This window comes from Struthio camelus, chromosome 4 (assembly GCF_040807025.1).
Source record: "Struthio camelus isolate bStrCam1 chromosome 4, bStrCam1.hap1, whole genome shotgun sequence".
Taxonomy (NCBI): Eukaryota; Metazoa; Chordata; class Aves; order Struthioniformes; family Struthionidae; genus Struthio; species Struthio camelus.
The window spans coordinates 75,654,144-75,679,600 of NC_090945.1; the positions used below are offsets into that span (position 1 = coordinate 75,654,144).

Consider the following 25,457-nt stretch of genomic DNA (forward strand, 5'->3'; position numbering starts at 1 on the left):
TCTCATCCTTTTCATAGCAAAATGTGTGGACATCTCCTTAAGTTCTTGTAGTGATGTTGCCTATACTCAGACGATGTATCCTAATTTACTGGATCAGAAGTCTCGACAAGTGATCGAATATAGTTCCGAGTACATTCTCATAAGCGTCCTCCACAACTTGCTTCAGGGAGAATGTAATCCAGATCTGAGACTCCTGGGTTGCTCAGTGCTGGCCCCGCAGTGTGAAAAGGACAAAGTTATAAAGCCCTGCAGACACGTCTGTGAAAACCTGAAAAAAAATTGCCTCCCTGCTTTTGATGCGATAGACATGGCTTGGCCCTACTTCTTAGACTGCGATCGCTTTTTTGCCGGGGAAGAAGAAGGATGTTTTGACCCGCTGGCAAAGCTGCGAGGTAAGAACGGAAGCTCTGCTGACAGCTCCCACTCAGCTGGATGGGAAGGTCGAGTCTCACTGAACTTGACATGTCTATGGCATGAAACCTCCGAGCTTGTCGTCTTTATGGACAGCTGTAAGGTGCTGTTCATCTTGTCTCACCTATTTGAGACACTTATTTAAACTGTGCTCAAGATGTGCCCGTTTCTCTCCCTGAAAGAGAGAGTACACATAGAGTATCAAGATACACATAGTACACATAGAGTATCAAGACAGCCAGCTCAGATCCAGATATTTAAACTGCTGATACCTCTGTGCAGTTAGATAAACTCTACCCTCTGTGATAACGGTCTAAAATATTTAAAATATTTTATTTAAAAATTGAAATTTTTAGGTGCTTATAAATTCATGGTAGCTTAACAAACCTAATAGCTCATTACAATAATCTCATTTGTGGTTATGGCAGATTTTGTTTAGAGGAAGAAGATCTAGATAACTGAAGACAGCTTAATCACATAAAAAAAAAAATTTGTTCCACTGGATTCAAAGGCAAAAATCTGTACATTTGTGACTGAAATGCGCTAGACTTTTTTTTTAATGCATCAAGGGTCAAATTACAGCCAGAGAGTGCACAAAGTATTTGTCATTGTGCGCATACATTAGTCTGCTTTTTGCAAGCGAAATATGTCACAATAAACAGTGTAGAATGTATTACATAGATTTAAGGTTTTGTTTGCAGCTGTGATTTCTATAACTCCACTATGGAAAAATCATATTTTGTGGAAAAATACATGCATTTGTACAATCCTCTTTCTGAGCACCATGTTTTTTAAACACTGCATTCTGATTTTTCTTTGTAGGAGAACCAGAAGTTGAGGAAGATTTGCCTTCAGACTTACCAGCAACTTTTATTCAGTTCAAACACCATTCATACTCCCAAATGGTGAGCATTTTGAAGAAGACTGCTTCTAGATGCTCCAATATTGCAACAACTTACAGCATTGGTCGTAGTTTTGAAGGGAAGGATCTTTTTGTGATTGAGTTTTCAACCAAGCCTGGACGCCATGAACTGCGTGAGTTATATCAGTGTTGATCAGATAGACTGCTTGAGGGAATTCCAGGAGATTATCCATCTGAAAGGAAACAGATTATTATCGGAGCTTATTATCGGAGGTCAAGCTTGTTGCTCCTCTTATTATTTTGATAGGATATCACTTAAACCATAAAAAGCATTGATTCATTTGTCCTCTGTTGCATTCTTGAATTACAGTGATATCTGATGATTCACTGTAGCAATTATTGTCCAGTTGCAGTTTCCCAGAATCCCTCACTTTCAACCATTGATATTCCTTGTTCCTAGATGTATGAGCATGTATTTCAGTGCAGTGGTTTGACTTATTTACTTGGGGTCAGCATACAAACAAGTTCGGACTGTTTTGTGTTAGCGACCTATCCTCTCCATCATTTATCACATCTGAAATATCCTTGTATTTATCAGTATACTGTCAGTTCCTGCATACTTCCCACAATTCATTCTTGTGCCTAATGTGAACATAACGCTTCACATCCTAAACTATTTAGAACTTGTGAGAAGACCTCAGATACAGAAGGACATGGGCATCAAAAATGGTAATGCAGCACAGAAAATAATGCTCTGGAACAGAGCTTCAGGTCAAGACAATACTTATCAGAATATAACAGATAAATATCAGGAATTTATGTTATCACACCACCTGAGTACCTTTAGGATAGGAGTCCTTGCAAATTTTCTGTAAAGAGGAATAGTGCTATTCTCTGATTTTGCAGATTCATCACTGAGAGAGCAAGGACCAGATTTTCAAATGTACTAGATCCTTCAAAATGCAGATAATTTTCTTAGGGAATGTTAGGTGTTATTTTCCAGTTATAAGCTGCCAGCTCAAACATAGTTTGCCTACATCCAGGCGGATTGCTTTGGGCCATTGCTATACACCAAGAGCCCCAGGTTACTTCTCACCAAACCAGCTCAGGAGTCAAAGTAGTCTCAGCAGCACAGCAGAACAGAACTAAATCTGACTTAATGCATTTTGGAGCTTATTATCGGAGGTCAAGCTTGTTGCTCCTCTTATTGCTATGCTGTGCTGCTGGGGAGAGACAGGGGCTGACTTTGTTTACTGTTGGCCACACTGTCCTGCATGGTGGAGAGATATTTTGAGGTGCTTTTAAACTTGCACAGAATCCCAGAAGTCGTCTTTAACAGAGCAGGGATTTGTATTCATATTTCCTGCCCTTTAATTCTTCCTTTTTTGTTTAAAGAATAGAAGTTGCAGGTGTCTTTATTAGGTGGTAACTCCATTTGATAGTAAAGCACTATGAATCAGTAATACTTGCCTCTTAAATTAAAACTGTGGTATGGCATGATAAAAGATGGTATTTTAACACATTACCTAGCATCTCATTCTAAATCTTTCAGACCTTCATGCTGCTCTGGAAAGCAGGAAAAAAAGTAGAAATCGTTCTAGGGCCAGAGCTTTTGTTGGCCAGAGCAAGCTGGTGTAGTAGTTCTGTGCCAGCCCTCCTCGAGGCTCTAGCACTCCAGGCTGGCCAGGACCAAAGATGGAGATGAAGGGATATACAGGAAAGGGTGTCTCTAAAGCTCTTCTATTTTCTACTTTCCTTTGGTCTCTAAGGAACAAAGGAAATTGAGAGAATAATTGCAGGGAATTGTGAGGTCATGTGCTTCTAACTGTCATCTTCCAAGGCTATTTAGCCTGAAAGCCACTTTTCATACGTGACCTAATTTCTGCTCCAAACGCAAAGACTACTCATCTGCAGGTCATTTCTAGACTCTATTATAAGAGAAGGCATTGAAACCCTAGGTAAGTGGCAGGTGCCAGGGATGTATTTTGTTCCTTCCCAGCCATGGCTTGACGTTTCTGTTTGCAGCGTTCTCTGTTCACAATTAAAGAGGTCAGCTGAAGCTAACTGCAATGATTACTTCATGTGGTTTGGGGTCCTGAAAGTAGGGACCTGTCTATTTCACACATCCAGAAAGCTATTTAAATTGTTGCTGAACTGACCTGAAACGGAGGAAAATTCATCTGGAGCTGGAGTGCTATTTACAGGGGCATGTGTATGAAATTAGTGTAAATAAAACCCTCTAACTCATCAATAAGCGAGCTGGATTACTCTGCTTTTGGAAGCCACCCAAGTGTAATCAAATTAAAGCATCTCATTACTTCGTATTTCACAGTCAAGCCAGAATTTAAGTACATCGGCAATATGCATGGAAATGAAGTTGTTGGGAAAGAGCTGCTAATATATCTTGCACAATATCTGTGTTCGGAATATCTTCTTGGGAATCCTCGCATCCAGAACTTGATTAATAACACCAGGATTCATCTCTTACCATCACTCAACCCAGATGGGTATGAACTGGCTGCAGAAGAGGTAAAAGACTTTAAATAAGGAGATGTTCAGTGCTTCCTATTGCTAAAATTCCCCGTGGAAAAGGACAGAGGGAGAGGGGATGTCCTGTGTGTGGGAGAAGTGCTAATAATCAACAGCTAAAATCCCAGTCATATCTAACGGCAGGTTGCTTTCCAGTCATGACGTGAACAGAGCAAATAGGAAATTGAAGCCGTGTTTACTGTTATTGCTCCTTGCATGCTGTGACGTGAGAATGACTGTGTTAGTTTCTCACTCATTTAGTGGTCTGTGCTATCATTGCTAGAACAAAATGCCCACTGACTCACTTTTAATGTATATTCAATTACTTTATAAGGAAATGTAGTTTAACACTGTGGAACAGATATTCTTCCTCCTGTAGAAGACCAGGTATAATGCATTACTAGTATTTTATGTACTACCAAGCTTTCACAAAGGATGACAGTTTTCAGAGCCCAGCTTGTGTTTGAAGAAGACACATGAAAGCAATATTTCTATTATGTGTTACCTCACACTCTTCTTTTCACCTCGCTTTTATCATTTGCACCATTAGCATGGAAATAGGACCTTTCTTTTTCTGAGCTTGGTCATGTGGTGGGCGATATCTGTTAGAAGGAGTTTGGGGTTATTGCATTCTGATCTTTTCTTTGACTGTCAGTTGTATGTTTTTTTTCTCCTCCTCTAACACACTCTGCATGTTGCTCTGTGCTGGGTAAGAAACTGCTGAATTCCTCTCGTGAGTCACGTCACTGGTGAGTGAAACGGTTCCTGTACGCTAGTAAGTGCTTTAGTGACTTAGGGGTAAAAAATGATCAATAAATATGTTTTTTTAACTGTATAGACATTCTTATCAAATCTCTGATGCCTTTCAAAACTTCTCCTTGGTGATCATAAAAATACATTTTAAATATTTCTTTTTTTCTGAAAAGAGACATTTTGAGAAGGAAGAATATACTGAGATTGGCTTCTATGTTGCAAATTAGGGAGCTGGTTACAACGGATGGGTCATTGGACGGCAAACAGCTCAGAACTTGGACCTGAACAGAAACTTCCCAGATTTGACGTCTGAGGCTTACAGAAGAGCTGAGATTCGTGGGGCACGCCTCGATCACATCCCCATTCCACAGTCCTACTGGTGGGGTAAGGTATGAATTACACATTTTATAAATCACATATCCTACAGAGCAGCTCAGGAATTAAGAACCTGAGACTGCTTGGTCTGAAGTTATTCTCTGGTAATCAGGTTTTATAAGTAGGACTACGTTGGACAGACTTAGGATTGGCATGAAAAAATCCTGGGGTAGGTCTGGCCAAAGAGATGGGATCACAGACGATTGGGAAGATTTGTGGAAAATTTGGATTCTGCTATTTTAAATAAAAATAACAACTATTTGCAGGGGTCATCAGTATGTAATGATTTATCACTAGTGATTTACATGGTATTTACGTGGATTTACATGGTGGTAATACGCTGAAAGAATGTTTATGGACTTGGATCTCATTACACTAAACTCTGTACAGATTTGATGCGGTAGTGGTTCCTGCCCTGGAAACCACGCAAAGGTTTCATGTGAAGTTATGTGCCTTCAGCTTTCCACAACAAGGATGGTTGTAAGTGCTCATAAATAGCTGGAGCAATGGAAACAGCCATTCAGGCTCCTGCAGTGCTGGAAGGATGACATGCTGCTGTCTCCCATCGTGGGGAGCAGGACAGAAGTGGTGTTGCAGGGGTTCGCACTCATCCCCACTAAGCTTTACATTACGTGATGTGTGGGGATGCTCAGCTCGGGCCTCCCAGCATCCCTGGCCGACTGGCATCCCCTGATGCTGGCAACTCCCACGAGAACTTAGTTCCCCTAAAAAAAGAAAGATAAGAAGGCAAATCAATAGCTCTGATACTGAGAATACTTCTTTTATTTACTTCTCCCATGAAATCATGGTTTTAAACGCAGAATTCTTTTTCCGGTTCAGTTCTGTTTGCTAGCACAAAGCCTCAAATATGTGGGGAACAGGATAGTTCCCGCAGCTGGTGTATTAGCAGAAGATTTGAGATCCCACCCTTCAGTTTTTGTCTCTGCCTCAGGTGACCTCGTATAAGGCCAGGTCTAAATCCCAAAGGCATCTCTGATGCTGCCCCAATGCCTTAATACCCTGTTTCACAGCAGTATAATCTGGATAAAAGCACCTCACTGTCTCAGAACAATGTCAATGATAAGAACAGCTGAGAAAAGCTCAGTAATGCACATTATACCAGACTGCTGATTTTCGACGTATCTCAGCTTAATAAATTTATTTTATTTCATTTTTGTTATTGCATAGATCCCAGCTCATGCCACTAGTTTTCTGTATAACATCATAGGCTTAATAATTTCCAGCTTTTGACTGAGTAATGACTGCTAATAGTACACTGGTAAATGTAAGGAGAGTGAAGAGCCTCAGACAGGAAAGCAGGACTGAGAAATGTGAAGCAGAGCCAGAGGCCAAATGAAAACAGTCCAAAAAGGGGGTTTTAGGAGAAATATCTAGTAAGGATATGTGTTCAGTTCATCCCTCTGGCGCACAGTGGTTTTCATGGCTGTACATCTAAGCACCATGTGTGGATATCAAATTGAAAATTGTCTTCGACAAATAAAAGGTTTATGAAAGAATATGAAGAATCCTGGGAGCAGGGTGAGGCCCAGCCCTGCCGATGGTATGGGCTGACTCCAGCCTGGCGTGAAACTGCACAGTTTACAGTGGAGATCTGAGACATGTCAGATGGGAGCTCTGACCTAGCTTCACTACTTGTGTCTTATTCAGGAACCCAGAGGGCTTGCTTTCCCATGTAGGATTGATGCTTTGAGCCATCCCTGTTCTCTTTTTAGGAGACCTTCATCCCCTTCCTCTAAACGCAGCCTTTGACAGGAAATGCCTGTGTTTCACAGCAACTGTCTGAACACGGCTCACTTGAGTTCATTATCTGCCATCCTGTTCTCTCTGGGCAATCATGGAATCATTAGTTAGTCAGGAACCTGCCTGCTTTTGTAACATAAAGTAATGTTTACCTAGAAGAATGTGCTAAATCAAAAATGCATCATAAACCAACAGTCATTTTATATTGTATATGTACTTACTTTATACTTATATATACTTACTGGGAATCACTATGGTATTTCAGACCCTCTCGCAGAACCTGTTTCTCTTGGTCACGTTTCCTGGCGAGGTTCCTGGTTTGAGAGCAAGTGCTGTCTCTTGTCGCTTAGGTTGGTCATGCTGTGTAATTGCAGGTCTTTTATCAGGCAGGCTTTTTGACCCACATCACAGTAATGTTTGTGATTACCTAGGGGAGATGCTTGTAAGGACTTGTTCCCTGCCACAGAGACATGAACTTCTTGCTGACACTGACTTCAGTTCTTGCCAACATTATTTAGCTCAGCCATGAAGTGCAGTTTCTAGCACATCTCCATAAGGAGATGACTAATGACTCAAATGGTGCCTTAACATCTTACTTATCAGAGAGATTCCTCTCTGCCTGGTCCTTTGCAGCATCAGTACTGAGCCTGACAGTTTTTTGGGAACTCGGTCACGGACTGTATCCTCTCCTGAGTCGTGTGCAGCCAGGCTCCAGTGAGGGCCTGACACACCTGGAAAATGCCTTTGTTTTTCCCTGGATGTATTCAGGCAGGTTTTCCTTGCCCCCTTGGATTGGACGTCCCAGGCGTGCCTCAGTCCTTGGGGTGATGAAGGCAGGGATGGATGTGCGCTCCAGCCTTGTGCACGCTCCTTCTGCATCCTGAGGTGCAGGGTTGAAGGCCTGAGCACCAGTGAGTAAGGACAAAGGTGGCTTTGAACCACCAGCATGCCAACGCCCAGTGCCAGCTGTGCAGCTTGTCCCACACAGCCTTTGCCTACTGTGCAGCCCAGAGTCCCCATAACCTGTCTGATTTACTGACTCTAACCCCCCAACTTCCTCCTCCGAGCTCTGTCAGTGGTAGGGAGCCGCTTACAGAGGCAGCTTTTACAACCATGTGTTTAGACCTTGTAGACACTGTATAACATCAGAGCAGTTTATAGAGGACTGGATGGAGATAGCCTGGCATTTCTCCCACCGATACCCCACTGCTATGGCCAGCTGTGCTCTAGCAGGAGCATGCCTGGCAGCCAGGATATGTCACCAGAGACCAGGCACCAGGCAATGTTGACATTCAACTACCATGAGTTCTGCCTCAGCAGAGGGTAGCTTGCCGTGGTATCAAATACATCTGTTCCTTGCCTTTGTAGAGGAAATAGAAACAAGGTGATGAATCATTCCTCATAGCACCAAAGGACACGGGGAACCTCAGAAAGCTCCTGAGCCAACAGTGGGTCATGACCTCAACAACACCCCAAGCACCACCAAATCCATGTGTTTTGCAGAAAGAACAAGAGAACCTGTTTGCCCGGATGGCACACACAAAATCTCCCTGACAGTTGCAGTCGCACATGGTCCAGAAAGTCAGCGGCAAGCAATTTCCCAGCCTTGAGTTCTTCTCCTCCTACAGTGGTAGTTACCGGACAGCCAAATGAACTTTGCCGTAAGCAACTTAAATTTTGTTAGGCAGAAGAACCCTTGGCTACTACAGAAGTCAGCTCTGTGCATGTGAAAACCATTAAATTTTATGTTTCAACACCAGCCTCTCACCTTTCGTTTTCTTTATAGTGTTTATTACCTCACTTATTAAAGTAATTATCTGAGTATTACAAGACATTGTGCAAAGACTAGAAAACAGAAAGTGAACTCCTGGTCAATCCCATAAACTCAGGGGAGCTCACTGTCTCCCCATAACTCTTGCTATACAATGCATTTTGTACTCTGCTATTGTGAATTATTGTAATAGGTGATCTGAGGGCTAAAATGAAATCAGTTAAATTGGTTTGATTCAAACAGGATTTGGGGGCTGACACTAGAGCCTTGCACAGTCTTTAGGAAAATGACTCCAGTTGTTTCTAAAAGGAGGAAAGAACAGCTTTGAAAACCATGGAGATGGTGCCTAAATGCAGCACAATCGACACAAATGAGATTCAGGCTTAGAAAGAGTAGTGGACATTCATGGTATTTATGGCCAAATAATTTAGCTACTTTCTGATTGTGTCCTAAATTGCTCTTGTGGGATGAATAATTTAAGACTGATGTCCTCTGACTAAAAAGCAAGAGCTCTAGTGGAAAAAAAAATCCACAAACCCACATTAAAGGAAAAGTCTATGAATAGTCAAAGGCCAGAGTGACACAAATAGCATCTGATATCTCCTGATGAGGCTGAACCAGACTAGGAAGGGATGTGCACATTTCAAAGCCTTAATCACTGTATGTGATGTCACTGAAATGCTATTAAGATAAAAATAGTGACATTGAAATTACTGATTTTCCACAACATTCACTTCAATAAGATGTTGGCTCTATGACATAGCAGTCTTGTGGGTCATGCAGGTATCTAGCGAGCAAGTGGGATCAATCAGGGGGAGGGACTGATTTTAGGAGCTCTCTGAGTAAAACTGCCTAGTGCCCTTGCCTAATGAATTGCGGAGGCTGCTTACACAGAAATCTTCTCATCAAAATATGAGACTCTTGTTTCAAAGTAGGGCTGATTCTGCCCCCAGCATAGCCTCATCTGTTCTGTGTCTTGAAAACAGTCCCTGGTCTGTGGTGTCCCCTGAACTATGGCTGGGTCTGATCTGTGAGGGTGCTGGTGGGCACAACCCGAGCCTGCCAGGGAGCAGGAGGCCTCTTCGCCATGGCATTGCCTGAGATTTTCAGGCTATTACATGCTTCCCACGTGTACATATCTGCCAGACTCTGGATGAAGTATCAAGACTTCTGTGAGGACTGTAAAAAAGTCCAGAGGAGATAACACCTATTATCACTTCAACCAAATAATTTTTTTTTGTTATTTAGTTAGTGGGAGATAAAATTTTTGGACCTGGAGCTGATCTCCACGACTAATCACAGTGTGCATTTTAAAATAGATCTACAAAGCTTTGGCTCAAACAGTTAATGATATGTCCTTTGCCAGATCTGGCTGGCAGAGGCGGAAACGTTGCAGCTCCCTCCTGCTCATCACCTGCCAGCAGCCAAATATTGCCTCTCTACCACCCACTCTCCACTTGCAGCAGAGCCGGTGGCACAGAGTGTGCAGCTCCTCCTGCTCTTCAGCTTTAGCGCAGCTCACCTCATTAGCCCAAACCATCCTTACGGTGATGGATGGGAACAGAGGTTCCTGGGGACCCCTGTGGAGACAAGTGAGCAGCTTTGGACATATGGCTTGATGCAATCAAACTTTAGAGAGCTGAGTGAGGAAGAGGAGAAGCCTTCCTCTTGTCATTTCGCTCCTCAGCCTGGCAGGGATGGAGGTTCTGATTCTAGCTGGCAGTGCAAGAGAAATGGTTATGTTGGTGCTGGAGGAGAGGGAAGCAGCAGGGAGGTAGAGTAGGAGTCTCTATAAGGCATGGAGGGGGAGGAAGGAGTGAGGATCACCAAATTGCTCTGGTACCATCTCTGCTTCTCAGGCTACCTGGAGCAACAGGAATGCAGTGCTGACGTGTCTTTATAGCTCGTAGCACTGGCAATGTGCTGCCAGGTTTCTTTTCATCAGGGTATGCAGTTTTGTCTTTCATTTTCCACATTTTTTTCAATTTTTGAGGTCTTCCATATCCCTACCCCTTTATTCCTTCCTCCACCCCCTGCCTCACGTAGTGGAAATCTGGCTGAAAAACTACTATTTCTATTTAGGTGTATTTATCATATGCCCATATTTTCTGGGACATACTCTCTTTTCCTACCTGCTGGTATTTTTATGCTATTCTATAGTTGCTGGGATTTCTGGACGCTAGTTAGCTTTTAAGGACAAATTCTCACGTACGTGTTCTGTATCCCTGATTAGGCTGTTCTTTGTCTGCACATTTCAGACATGTCCATTGAATATGTGCACATGTCACAGCAATATGTGATGCTTTCTAAAACGTGAGACTCACTGTGCGATGTGCTACATGAAATCCAGGACAGTATGTTAGCTCTTTTTTTAGGAGATCAGCTTCTGAGAGGCATGCAGAATTCATGGAGGGTCCCAGAATTCTGGGAGGCACTATCACCACAAAATACTAATTTCTTAATTAACCTTATAGCAGTTACAGCTCTCTCAAATTCCTGTTTCTACCCAAACGCAAGGTACAGCTTTTTCAAATAGAACAAATACAGTGGCTGGAAAAACTAGTTCGACTCAACAACCACTGAACAGAGGTCTAAGAAATCTGAAAGCTGGGAAAAATGAGTAAAACAGTTAATAATTACGGCATCTGAACTGTGCTAACCTGCTGCCAAGGTCAGAAATGAGTGGGTGGTTAGCTCCTTAGATCATTCCAGGGATTTTCGCTGGGGGATGATGAAGCTATCTTCAGCCTGACTAGTGTGCTCTGCCCTGAAGCAGAAGATAGGTGATCCCACAGGCCAGCTCTGCTGCCCTGTGGGCAACTCACAGGAGGCAAAGGGCAATCAGTCGCTGAGGGTAGGAATGCTCTAACCCACCCCAGATATTTGCAGATAAATGCGCAGCTGTGTTCATCTGTCAAGTGAATAGGTATAGAGAGGGGTGACTTCTTAGTCGGGATGTAATTACACTAATATATGTAAAATTCTATCTAGACTTGCGCTTTCCCTGAGGTCCTTTGCTCTCTTCCCCTGTTCTGGGGAGTTATAATATGTCAGTGGTGCAGCATTGCTCCACAGGGGTGTTTCTGCTCTGTACCTAACTTTGTGCTACTCACAGCATTCCCAAAGCTGTGATTTTTTTGTGGAATAGATTGAAGACTGATTCAAAGAACAGGAGTTGCTATTGTCACAACCCTAATCTACAGGTCTTTAGGGTTGTTTTTTTTTTTTTTGCTTTCTTTTTTTCTATACATCGCTGTTTAAATTACACTATTTAAACTTTGGTGGCATTTAATTCACTCTTACTGGTTATCAGCCACTCCAGGATCCTGATTGGATAATTTTCTAATGGCTGGTGGAATTAAAGCAATGGGGGATCCGCAGCGTTAGCGACTGTGGACTGAGTCCATCATAACATACCCTGCTCATTTTTTTTGAAATGTGTATATCTGCTTTTGTGTACAGCAGCGTCCAGATTGGCAGCACTGTGCGTTCACTCGCTTGTCAACCCGTACCTTCGTAAGTTGCAAGTTAACAGAGCATCACCTCCAACAAGGGCACCTGGTCAGATGTCTGGGCTTGCAAGGACTGGCCACCAGATGACACTGTTGCCTCTATGAATTAACTAATGCTGGCGCAGGACAGTGAAATTATTCCTTAGAAAGAGTGGAACCTGTGTTTCAGGGGGTTGGTTACGTCAGTATCTTTGGGAGTCTGGTCCCCACTCCCTTAGCAGCTGTTACTCAGTGTGGACTGTCAGCGTGTCAAATTCTGCGCCTTATTTGTAGCCATTCACTGCAAGTAAAATGCAGCCATTTCTCAGTTTTCTATACATTAATCTTCATTATTTGCTGATGAACCCAGACGAAGTGATAGTGAATGAGACAATGCATTTCCAGCAAGTGCTACGCATTAGAAATTGATCTCCATATTCTGGTTATCCATTCAAGGTCAGTCCTACTGATTCAGAAATGAAATTAGAGAAGGAAGTAATCGACTTGCAAGTAATGGTACAATGCTACCATTTTTCACATTTTTAAAAAGACATCAACTCATTGAGCTGCTGAAAGTGTCATTGCAATAAAATCTTACTCTCCTGTCAAAGTTTCTCTTTCTTTTCTCAGTTTTTGCATGGCGATTGCCTCTAGTTGATGGGTATTGAGAAGCAGTGTGCCCTGTGCATTTGTTCCCTGAAGCAAACCACTGCTCCTTCCCCCGTTAACCTTTGGGGTTGAGCAGCTGAGGATCTTTGACATTCTCCTCTCTGACACATTCCCTTCTCTACTGGGCTTTGTTCTGCTCTGGATTGAATCACTTCCAAGTTGCATGACCACTTATAGCTTTTTTTTTCCCCTACGCTTCAGGTGGCCCCTGAGACAAAAGCGGTGATGAAGTGGCTGAGGTCTATCCCTTTTGTGCTCTCTGCCAGCCTCCACGGGGGTGAGCTCGTTGTGACCTATCCTTACGACTATTCGAGGCATCCTCTGGAAGAAAAGATGTTCTCACCTACACCTGACGAGAAGGTAATATTCTTTTTGTGGGGTGAGCCTATCGTGCATTTTCCACACGTGGAACCATGATAATTTTTTCTTTTAACAAGTAACAAACTTGGATTTATTTAGATTTTATATGTGTATGTGTATACGTATGTATATGTAGATATATGATTTATATATCTATTTAATGTACTTTGAAGTATACGGTCACATTAACAGCTTGATCTGTAATGATTTACTGATGCTTTGTGATGTCAAACATGATTCCACAAGGCGTAGGTTAGGGAAAATGCAGACTTTAAACATAAGCATTTAAAGAGGCACGGGTCTGGTATTTTTACTACTGATTGCCCAGGGAAGCAGAACAAGCCTGATCAGCAGTGTTATTTTCTGTTGAAACCCAGGGCTGTAGAAATAAAAAGACTGGCTGCCATATGGTGGCAGCGTTGTAACGTTTATTCCAGGTCAGTTAATGTGTGTGGGTTTCCTGTCTCTCTGTCCCTGGAAAGTTCCTCATCTGGGACGCGCTGTAAATCTTCTGTGAAATTTTTTACCATCTTTTCTATTTCCCTTTGATTTTCTCAATCTAGTATTCATTGTCGACATGCCCACTAGGAGAGCAGCTAGCTTTTTAGCTTTTTAGTGTTTGTTAAAGATGTTTCTGGCTTTTTAAGAAAAAGTGGTTCTTTATGTAGCCAAAAGCAGTTGAAAATAGACAGCAGGTTGCTCTTTAACTTGATATATCAGTTATCTTTGAGCATATCTTTTGGATGACTCTCTTATGAAGAGATAGTTCACACCAGGAACTACTAAATATTTCAATATTTATCACTATTAAATAATTCCTATATCAATATATTTCTTTTGAGCTGTACAATAGCTATTGATTATATGTGCATAACAATGATCTAGCAGTAAAATAGGCCAGACGTGGCACGGTAAAGAGCATGCCGAGCAAATGTTTAGTGCATGGTAATGAAAGCTACAGAAGGTCTTGGTGGGGGCTAGGGAAATCAGTAGTGTGTACATTCATATATATGAATTACATTTTCCCCTGTATCTTCTTCACCCCATAGCCTGTGCTAGAGGCACGGTGATTTACATTTAGATGGCAGAGGAGTGTGACCACGTGTTTTACCAAGTCACTCACTTGTGGGATTTGAAGGATCCTTCTATTAACCCCAGACAGTGACAGCATGTTCGCTTTGAAGGAAATGATATGGTCCTACATGCAAAGCGCTCCATCTCAATCCCATGCACAGCTGGGCTAGCCCAAAGGTGTGCCTCTGGTTTGCGACAGTGCAAGACAGGACTTCACAGAAGCGGCTGCTACGTATAATCTGTAGCTATAAAACTAAGAAAGCTAACTACAAACTTCAAAGTTTAAAATGTACAGGAGAGGGCAGGGGACCTCCACAATTAAATCCAGCTTTTCAAAAGAGTCAGCACAGGAACCTTAATGATGCTACCAATATCACTTTCAGTTTTGCCTAGAAAGTTACAAAACCTGTACTGGTTAAGTGACCTGTATTTAACTAATCTCATCTGCAGTTGCTGCTGCTGGGGAACCTTCATCCCGAAATACTGCTGCTTGCTTCAGCTGCTGCTATACTGGCCATAACCCTTGTTCTGCCTGCTGACCTGTGGATCCACCCCTGGAAGGAGAACAAGGCGAATTTGCACCCTTAGCTGCAGCCCAGGGTGAAATGCCACAGTGCAGCTAGTGGCTAGGAATTAAAGACTCAAATTCTGCAAAGTACATTCAAATCAGGTTTAAACAGCTGGTGATGGCTCCTCTTGGTACAATTGCACTGTTGCAAATGCACCTGGGTGGCACCTCCTTATGGTTCTCATAGAGTATGTGCGGTAGCAACAGGATCCTCTTGGCATCTGATCCAAGACACGGCAGATTTCAGACCTTTTTAACCTGCACCACAGCCTGAGCTGGTACTTAGTGGGATTAATGAGTCTAAAAGCTGGCCCATGACTTTACCTTCACATTCTTGCATCTGGTCCAGCTCACCTAATCCAGAGCTTTCCCATTTTTTGGCTTCTGCGGAGATAGATTTTTTTTAGCGCGCTCCTATTGCTTTGTGATTCTTGTGAGGTGTCACCAACGATGGTGTTCACTGGAGAAGAAAGGTACTGACCACGGCGAGTTCACTTCTTTCAGTGAATGGAAACTCTCCCTTCCCTCCACTCCGCTAAAAAAAAAACCCAACCTGTGAAAGTCAGTGAGGTAAAAGTGCTGCCCGACTTATTTTACCAAAGTCTCAAGAAGTCTTTGCTTTTTATTTATTTTCTTCCTTCCTGTTCCTCTGCATTAGGCCAAAACGTGTACGTTTTTTGAGGTCCATAGCTATTCGTACCTTAGCTGTTAAGTGGTAGATAGATGCATTGCTCTCTGAGCAAATTTTAACTTGTTTTTAAACTTTACCCTTTTTTTAAATCTAATTCACTTGATTTTGGATTTCTTGCTTTCTCTCCATGCTACTACCCATCTTCTTTTGCTTGCATTAATGGCCAGACAAAAGCCTTATGCCACTTGGTGTGAAACAGGAGAAGAAAGAATTGGTCATCCGAAATAAAATATCTGTAGATGTCTTTGGGAAAGCCGAGGAACATTCCTGAGTCACATAGGCTCTTTTTAAATTGTTAGCGAGTATCTTCCACAGAAGGTCCAGAACTGGCCCCAAACTTCCCTTAGAAATTAAAGATCTGGGGGCCTGGTCCCTAAACTATTGTCAGCAAAAGTTCTTTTTAACGCGTATAATTAACATCCATCTCTTTTCAGAAGAACTTTCAAGGAAACTTAACAGTGTGGGGTTGAGTAGTGCTTAGACATCTGGAAAATCAAGGGAAGAGCAAAACATTTTGTAATGTTCAGAAGTATCTGAAGTTAGGATTTTTAGCATCTGGTCATCAGAAATATTTTGGTAAATTTCTTTAAAGTTTACATAATGCTTTGTTTGCCACCCTTCCTTGGTCAGCTGCTTGATCTCATAATTAGCCTGGCTTTGTGCTTATTAGAAACGTTCCTAAGTGTTAGGTCCAAATTTTACTTGGTCATTTCAGTCTCCATGCAGCATCAATAATAATATTTTATCTTTCTTCACTCTCTGAAGTCAAGGGGAAAACACAGTACAGCCAGTCAGTGCTCTGTGTTAGAAAAATCCACTCCAAAATGTCTGGATTAGTGCTTTATTCTCAGTGCATAGGGATCAAGAACTTACCTATAATGACCCTTGGAGGCTCCAGCCTCTCCTCCATGTGATGGTTTCAGACACTTCCCAGTGAGGCTGGAGCCCTCCAGGGATGAGCCCCAAGCAATGACCTCTCAGATGGACAAGCTAAAGCTGTTACCTTCTTCCACCTGAACTGCTGAGTGCCTTTTCCTCATATCTTTCAGGCTCTGTTAGAGAGGTACATCTACTATCATTAATGGCAAATAGCTAGAGGTGTTATAAAGAGTTTCAGCTTGCCCTTGGAAATATAAGACAGCCTGAAGCTGGAGTTAGTTATCAAAATTTACAAGCACCTTAAAATAAAATTGATAAGCCCTTCAATTCTTTTCATAAATGGCAAACAATTATTCTTATTGTTGCAGTGAGTAGACACAGGGAGTAATATTGTTCAAAGCACCTTTAGGCTTTGGAGAACGTAATAAATTGCACAGAGGATAATTCACAAAGTTTTGTAAAACATTTGGTTTAGGAGGCTAAGTGTTTGGATTTAACTTCTGAGACAGTTTACTGCACAGTGAAGTTTACCCAAGCTCCTTAAGTCATTTCTGATGTTGGCCCATTATTATTAGGATCTCTTGTAAAAGTAGGATTTAAACTCTTCATCTTCTTGCACATGTTTTCTTAAATGTTACGCAACATGCTGAGCTAAACCAGTAGCATCTGACAATTGCCATCATTTTAGCATTGAAACCTGAAATTATAGTCTATGCAAATGAGGTCCAGATTTAAAAAAAAAGGGCGGGAGGGGAGAGGGAGATGCAGTACAAATTTGGAATTAGCATCAGAAAAAAATAGCAAGAAACTCATTCAAAGAAATGGTCTCTACAAATCACTGCTATTTCCTCTGTCTTCACTACGTGTATCCACCACTTCTCTTTTCTGGGTGGTGACTCATCTGCTCTTCATCAGTATTAATGCTCCTTAGGAAATCAGTGGTGACATCCTCCATCGCCACAGCCTAGTCCTTCACTTTTTAGGAATGCTTTCTGCCCCATGAAGAATTAACTGTCACTGAGATCAAACTGACACGTTGTCTTGTGCGAGTGATAAGTGCGAAGAGAATTGACGCTGTCTATTTTAAACATCAGCAGCCTTACAAAGATCTGGTTGGGCTAAGGCTAATGTAGGGTATTTTTGAAAGGGTAAAAATAGCATGGACCAGAACATAATAGGGAGAGCTAATATCCACTTTTAAGCCCAGGACTTAAAGAGCTACCAGATGATAAAGCGGAACCTAAATATTGCAGAATCTGTCTGTATTTAATATCATCTCTAGCTAGATATATTGAAGTTCAGAGAAGGACCGCAGAGAAGACAATTCAACACTTGCTGGAGGGATATCCTTGCCTGGAGGCTCACCTCTGTTCACAGCTCTTGAGGATGCAGGATGGCTCATAGTTTGGTCTCGTAAGAGGAATAGTTAATGACAGTTAACATTAATGACTGAACATCAAAGTGCTTAAAGTTTGCAATATTAAATATATGTCAAACCTTTTTGTTACAGATGTTTAAAATGCTGGCTAAGGCATATGCAGATGCTCACCCAGTCATCTCAGACCGATCAGAGCTTCGTTGCGGTGGAAATTTTGTGAAACGTGGTGGTATTATAAATGGTGCTGAGTGGTACAGCTTCACTGGAGGTAAAACCACTTTACCATCATATCAAGTGAGGTAAAACCTCTATATGACCTTTATGAGACACAAGGCTTTGAAAGAAATCGTTTTATTCATTTCAGTTCACTTTAGATCAGAGCCTTGCAAAAAGATAACTTGAAAGGGATTTGAGTAACAAAATGTATGTTGTTAACATTTATATTCAGATATTTTGGGAGAAATTCAGTCCTATTATAACCTGAGAGAAGTTAACAAGTTATGCAAGGGTTGAATTAGTTATTGTAGCTAATGTCATTCTAGTTTTAAGATCTGAAATGATAGATAATAAGGAAATAAATACTTAATACAGTGCTCTTATTCCTTAGCAACAGCATGAATTTTGATCTATCTTCCAGACTCACATTCCGCTTTATGCACTCATGATGCTTTTTCTATCTCTTTAAATAAAGTCTTACTTAAGAGTGCTAAGGAAAACAGCAACAGAGATGAATATCACCTTCATTTGTGCTTAGGTAGCTAATTTGATTTCCTCACTAGTATTATGTGGTTTTCTTCAGGATTGCTGAAATATTGACATGGATGAAATATCAGTGTTCATAAAATTTTCAGAAGTGCTTCAGTCTTATTTTCAAATAGGACTCATCTGGATCCCCAGATAATTCTACTGAAACTAGGCATTTAGAAAGCTTTAGAGCATAAGTGGGAACGATGTTTGAATATCTCCAGCTTACATTTTTCTGAAAATTACATTCTATGTCTCTTGTGTAGGAACAGTTCTGAGCACACTAATGGCAAAAGGTCATTATCTTTGCTGGTGACCTTTGGCAATCACCTCTGATAGTGCTGATTATCCAATTACTACGATTAACCAATCCTTATCTCTCTATCACTGCTTCTGAAAACAGTGAATAATAATTTAAAATTTTTTTACCTGAAAGAAGTGTCATGGTCATTAATTAATTCACAGGTGAACTAAATCTTGTAGCATCTTGAATTTGCTGAATACTTTTTTTATATTGGCCGTACACTCTTTACAATATATTTAGCCACACTTGCAGGGATTGTACTTAGCTACGTGCAACAGCAAAGTTCCAGTTAAGGGTTAATCGGGTTGTTCATGTGTTTTTTCTTTCTAAACCTGTAGGTATGGCAGATTTTAACTACCTTCATACAAATTGTTTTGAAATTACCGTGGAGGTAGGATGCGAAAAGTTTCCTTTGGAGGAAGAATTGTTTACAATCTGGCATGAAAACAGAGACTCCCTTCTGAATTACATGGAAATGGTACAGCTCTGCTTTCACTAACCTCCGTGCTTACAGTTTTTCTTCTTCATTCTCTATCAATGCTCCTTTCTTTATTGTTTCCTCATTTGATTATCACCGAGATAGTACTGAATCAATCTTCACATTGCAGCAGGGACCCCAGTTCCTCAGTTGGTCTATCAGGACATGCAGATAATATTTTCCCTATCTTGCAGGAAGGATGAAGATTGAGGACCGTAAAGGCCTTGAAAACAGTGTGAAAGGGAATCGTTTGTAAATACTTTGTGCAATATTATGAATCTACTCCCCCAAATTCAATATCAGAAAAAAAATAGCCTGTTCAGAAAAATATGAATCAGCCTGTCTCCTGACAAATAAACCAACAAGATTTACTTTCCAGAAAGCTTCTTGGGACTTTTTGATTTTGACATCCCAGTTTATTGGTCCAAACCCCCACTGTCTGACAACAGGAGATTCGAAATCCTGCTTCCATGGATTTCAGCTTGGTTTTTGGACAAAAGTGGTTAGCAACCACCTGAATTCTGATATTTTAAAGGAGCAACTGTAAGTGAACCTGAAAATATCTCTTTTAAGAGTCACTTTTAATAATAAGTTTGAGCTCAGCAAAAACAAATAGCTCATTGACAATAAGTAAGTGAACACAGAAACACAAGTTGGTCATCTTTCTCTCAGCCATTAGCAGATTAGCTTTCTGTCATGCCTTATTTTGATAGAGTATGCAGTAATTTAAAACTGTTAGGAGTGTTTTTATGGCCTTTCTAAGCAACCTCTTGCTACTTGTGGTAAGTATCATCATTCAATAAAGTCTACAATACAGACCACGAAACTCATTTCATTTTACAGCTGTCTGATGAAAATGAGTTTTAGTGAATCCAAATGGAGCTGGGTTAAATCCATATATATTGCAGTTGAAGCCTTCAAGATGTAAAGATTTTTATAGTGTGAGATACTGTAGAAGTCTATGCCGGAAAAGCTTTTTGAGTAAATGCAGGACAGTAAGCAATACAACTTTGTAGATAAGGATGACTGAATTATTCCTGATAAGGATTAAGTCTGCCATAACCAATTCAAACTTTTCTTATTCTGATATATACCAGGATATTTGGTGTGTATACAAATCTACTTGGCTTAACACGCAGAAGTAGAATTCATTTTCATAAATGTTGACTCTTCTCCCCTTTGGAAGTGGTATCAAAACAGTCTCCCAAACCTCTGTGGTGCAGAGTTGGGGCTAAAACAAAAATTATATTTCCTCATGCAAAACAAGCTCAACATTGTTAAAGAAATCTCAATTTTGTCATTTTTGTACCATCATGTTGTAATTGCAAGATTATTATTGCAGTTGGATGAGGTCATTCTACTTTGAGTACGTCTACACTGTAAATTAAATTTGGGTCTGAGATGACTCTTCTGGCCAGATTTACCCACTATCCATATGATAAATCCTCAAGTCCACGCTGAAAAGAAAATTGCAGTTATTCATCATAATAGTTCTTAAGGGACAATTTTGAAGTCCTTATGTTGAGTATTACCTAAGTCCTCCAATGAATAGCTCCAGTCAATATGGAACGAGTATTTAACAAGAGCAGTGATACACTGTCTCACCTTAAATAAAAAACTATCGTCATTAGACTAGATTGAATTTTTTTCAAACTCTTACTAAGAATTACTCTAAAGTTGGATATTTTAATGCTTGTTTTCAAAACAGTTCCATTTCCCAACAGAAAAGTAAATACATATATTTTCTCAATTGTTTTACTGCTTTTTTTTTTCCTATTCTTCTTCTTATGTGACAAATAAAAAGGAAAAAGGGGAAGGAAAAATGAGAATAAGGGAAAGAAGAGGGTGGGGAAAAAGGAGGGAAAAGAGGACAGCTTGAGTGAATCACAGCGATTCAGGGAAAAACCTGAAATGGAATTACTATTCATTTAAAAAATTCACATAAATTTTCCGAGAGAAAGCTTTTCCATTTCTGAAAGTTGCACACAAAAAAAATAGTGTTTAAAAAACTTGAATTTTTTCCTGTTTTTTTTTTTGTGTCAAATTTCAAATACAGTGAGCTCATTGTGCACCTTCATGTATGACAGAACTCACTTTATGCTTTAAAATGTCACTCAGCACATTTCTCATCAGCTGCTGAGGTCTCCACTTGTAAAGAAAGGAAGACAAACACTGTGCACACTGCAGTCATGAAAGTCTGTCATGTAGTGACACACAGGCAGCAGAAAGATGACACGGAGTCCAAAGTAGCTGAAGATTTCCTTGCACTATTCCTATTCACTGATATTAAATCAGAATATTAATGGATTAATATTAACAACTAGATTAAATGTTACACATTGATTAACATTAATCATCATGTTTTGATAATGATTAACAACTATTTTAAATGTTGCATATTAAATATTAATATTAATATAAGGTGATAGATGATGTTTTGCAAACACTTTCTATTCTGTTTTTGAATTAGTAACAAACTGTCTATTATAGGATAATTTATCAGGTTTACGTTTTATCTTTAAGCATGTTGGGATCCTTTAATATGGGATGGAAGAAAATGAAAAGTATCAGTTATAACTAATACTAAAGAGTCAATTTATTTATGCAACCAACATTAATTGATTCTACTGCCAGGATGGCAGCGTATTGTTTGATAAGTGATACTATCTGAAAACTAGTAATTCTACCTTATTTTGACTTATTTCACACATCTTTTAACTTTGCCCTTTACATAGATTAAAGCAACATTTCTTTATGCCAAATTGACTTCAGTCATACCACCAATGATCCCTTTTTTTGTGTATAAAGTATCAGACTGTTTTTTTTAAAGCCTTAATACTTCATTTCTTTGTGGTTCTGGGTCTAGGATAGATATTCAAAAACATTCTTTAAATGCAGTGGTCAGATGATCAGGTGCTGCTGCTCTGTGCACAGAAGGGGCCCTCGATGCGTGGTCACATATTTAGTCTGGGAAAGCAGTTGTTCAGCTCTTTCTTTTCCTCAGCTCCTTCCAAGAAAGAATCACCGCTGCAAAGCTCAAAAAATAGTGTGTGTGATCTGGAGGGGGTGTTAGCACCTGCGATCCTCCACAGTGGGTTGAACCTCACAAAAGGAGTTTCCTTTCTATATGGGTTTCCTGGTAGAAGATGAGGAGAAGGTTCCACAACAATTAACATCCATGTAACTTTGCTTTGCTTTGTCAGGTTCATCGAGGGATAAAAGGAATTGTGTCGGATAAATTTGGCAACCCAATAAAAAACGCTCGGATTTCGGTCAGGGGCATCCAACATGACGTCACCACAGGTAATATTTTTAGCTGGAGCTTTTTCCTATGATGAGGATGAAAGCACTGAGAGCCAAACCTCACCTTAATGGAAAATTCAGCTGTCTGTGGGTTTGTTTCTAGAATAACAGCAAAGAAGACACATCACAGCATGTCTTATATACGGTATTATAGATATATAGATCTATCAGAGCTAATGTAGCTGCATGCATGCAGATTTTGTCACCTAGCTTTACAGCTTTGCTATCTGCATGTAACATTTCTTGCAAATTAAGCGAAATATTCTTTGCGTAGAGTAAAATTAGGCCTTGATATTATTGCCATTTTTCTTTTCATATATATCTGCATACATTCTGCTGTAAGTGTGCTAAGGCCTTGTGTGAATGAATTTGAAACGTTATGAATAACCTCCTCTTCAGGTCACATATGTGCCATGAACTTAACACCTAACCTAACACCTACCCTAACATCACCTAACAATAACTGCACTTTCTATGAACCAACAACAATTTCTCAGTTGTTTCTGGCAAGAGAGTCAGCTGGCCATAAAAGACAATGGGTCATTACACAAATTCAGAAATTCATTATTAAGTATATGTTTCACATTTAGGGGAATGTGGCAATAGCTCTGAAGGGAGGATAGAGGCTACTCTGTCCGTCTTGTACTCACATGTAACTCGACATGTTGAGGCATGGAGCCCTGATAAACAAAGTTAGTTGAAGCGCTGGAAACATGAAGCACTCACATTAGGGCGGACTCCACGCTGACTTTAGCAGCTTGAATAACTGCAGTAATTGAGAGTAAGCAACCTTTTTTTGCTCATTTGAAAAAAGCATATATAAATATACGTGATTTGTTGTCAATACTTATAGCAAATGCAAAAAGATTAGAACATTGAATTACACATATACCTGTCATCGACTGATAAACATGTAGCAATGCATATGCAAATATGTTAATTTTCACAAGTCATAACATTCTGAGCTTTTATGCTCTCGCTGAAATCAATGCTGTCATTATAGTATTGATTTCAGTGAGAATAGGGTATGCTATACGAGTGCAAAATACAGGACATGAATGGTAACATTTTGCTCTAATGGTAGTTGTTGAAATCAATTTGGAAAGCTAGAACAGCTTATAATGTAGTGGATGCTTTCCAGCTTTCAAAAAAACTAACGTTGGAGGGGACACAATAGTGGAGATGATGCAGATTCTTGAGGCTGGTGGGAGACTCTGGCATGAATTAGGGTCTCTTGCAAACTTCTTCCCAGACAATAGCTTTCCATTGGCAGTAGACCTTTAAAGAATTAAGAATGAAATTAAAAATGTGTTTACATACAAAGGAAAAAGGCCTATTTGTTCTCTTTTTAGGTGGGGTTAAGAATGTCACAAGATTGAAACGTCTTTTAATCTTAATGTTAAAAAAGACTGAGAAATTCCATGAGAAAATAACATTAGTGCAACATTAACTGAGTTAAGAAACTTACCATTCAAAATAAAGGAAATAGAAAATGAAGAATAAATATTCCATTTTAAAACTCCCTGCTTTTGCCTGCAGGCTATAATCTTCAGCTGGTGGAAATTTACACCCATTTTACACTAATGGCAATTTATACCAGCTGTAGCTCTGACTCCATAGTCTGGTGCTCTGTGATGTCTGCAAAGTAATAGAATGTAATATAAGAAAAAGAGGGATTTCTTAGGTCCTTAGACATATATATTGCAGATAGGATTCTGCTTGCGCTTTCTTAAGTTCCACATGTTTTTCAATTCATTTAATTGCTTTTGAGTTATTCCTTACACCCCCGGAAAGGCAGCATGAAAGAAAGCTCCCTTTCCTTGTGATACAGATGCAGGAGTTGCTGAAAATTTTGCCTGTGAATTTTACTGCGTTAGTTCCCAAAGGTCAGATTTTCATAGGTGAAGTCCTTTTTCGTAGTTCAAGTGTTTACATGTGATCTTTTTTTTCAAAATCTGACCTGGCTAGGTCCTGGGACCTGCCCTGAATGCTTGTGCTCCCTGTGAGTGCAAGTGGATATGACTACGTATCCATACAGAATGAAAGACTAAAAACTAAGCTCTGCTTCCTTGTGTGTTTGCCTTTTTTAAGCTGCTGACGGAGATTATTGGCGACTCCTGCCTCCGGGAACGTACATAATCAGCGCCCAAGCTGTGGGATACAGCCGGGTGATGAAGAGGGTCACCCTGCCCACCAAGATGAAACGGGCTGGCCGTGTAGACTTTGTATTGCGACCTGTTGAGGTTTGGCCTAACAAGCTTCTCCGCAGGTCCATGGAGGACGCGTACAACCCGTACGACCCACTGGAACTGTTTGACCCTCATGCCCAGCACGCGCAGCCCGAGCTGCGAGGGGGATCGATGCAGGCGAGGGAGAAGCCCTGGTGGTGGTCTTACTTCAGCTCTTTAGACCTGCACAAACCTCTGTGGCTGCTTAAACAGCACTAAATGGTGCCATTGCTCCGCTCACTTTATTTTGCCGCCTTTCCACCAAAACTGCAGATGCCATGATTGCTCTTGGCAATATTTAAATCAGTTTTGTTTGAAAAATACAATGTTAATTCAAGCTCACTTACTTCTTCTGTTTTCTCTTCACACAAAACTGACTATGTTCAAGCGTTTTTATATATTAAAAATGATAGCGCACACTTGTTCAAAGGCCAGGTTTTATGTATTTTTTTCTTAGTAATGCACTCTACTTATGCCCGTGTAGTTAATCATCACATTCATTATTTATTAGGTTCTAAGTACCTGCAGGAAAATATTCCTGGTCCTTTAATGCATTTTCATACTTGTCTTAGCATATTAATGACTACATATACTAAAAACAACTTCTAGGAAAATTTAGAAAAGTCTTCTACTCTTTATACATTATTTTAACATGTTAAGCTCAGTTCATTAGCTCTTCTAATATAGCTCATGATTATTCTTTTTTTATATCCGTCATGCAATATTATCATTGATTTTCAAAAAGTAAAACTGTGTTCTAAGGAGTCTGAATATCTAACCCCTATGATATTTAAATATTAATATAATTTAAAATTATTTTAATTTATT

The 25,457-nt window shown here is 40.3% G+C and overlaps 1 protein-coding gene across 1 annotated transcript in view; it reads left to right on the forward strand.

The window, feature by feature from the left end:
• Positions 1-25,059, forward strand: part of CPZ (carboxypeptidase Z) — a 39,842-nt gene extending 14,783 nt beyond the window's left edge. The window contains exons 3-11 of the mRNA XM_009686195.2: positions 18-392; positions 1,234-1,446; positions 3,606-3,802; positions 4,783-4,944; positions 12,824-12,982; positions 17,705-17,840; positions 18,959-19,098; positions 22,302-22,401; positions 24,493-25,059. Coding sequence (XP_009684490.1) covers positions 18-392; positions 1,234-1,446; positions 3,606-3,802; positions 4,783-4,944; positions 12,824-12,982; positions 17,705-17,840; positions 18,959-19,098; positions 22,302-22,401; positions 24,493-24,848 — 1,838 coding nt within the window. The 3' untranslated portion in view covers positions 24,849-25,059. The remainder of the gene's footprint in view (positions 1-17; positions 393-1,233; positions 1,447-3,605; positions 3,803-4,782; positions 4,945-12,823; positions 12,983-17,704; positions 17,841-18,958; positions 19,099-22,301; positions 22,402-24,492) is intronic.
• Positions 25,060-25,457: the final 398 nt, after the last annotated feature.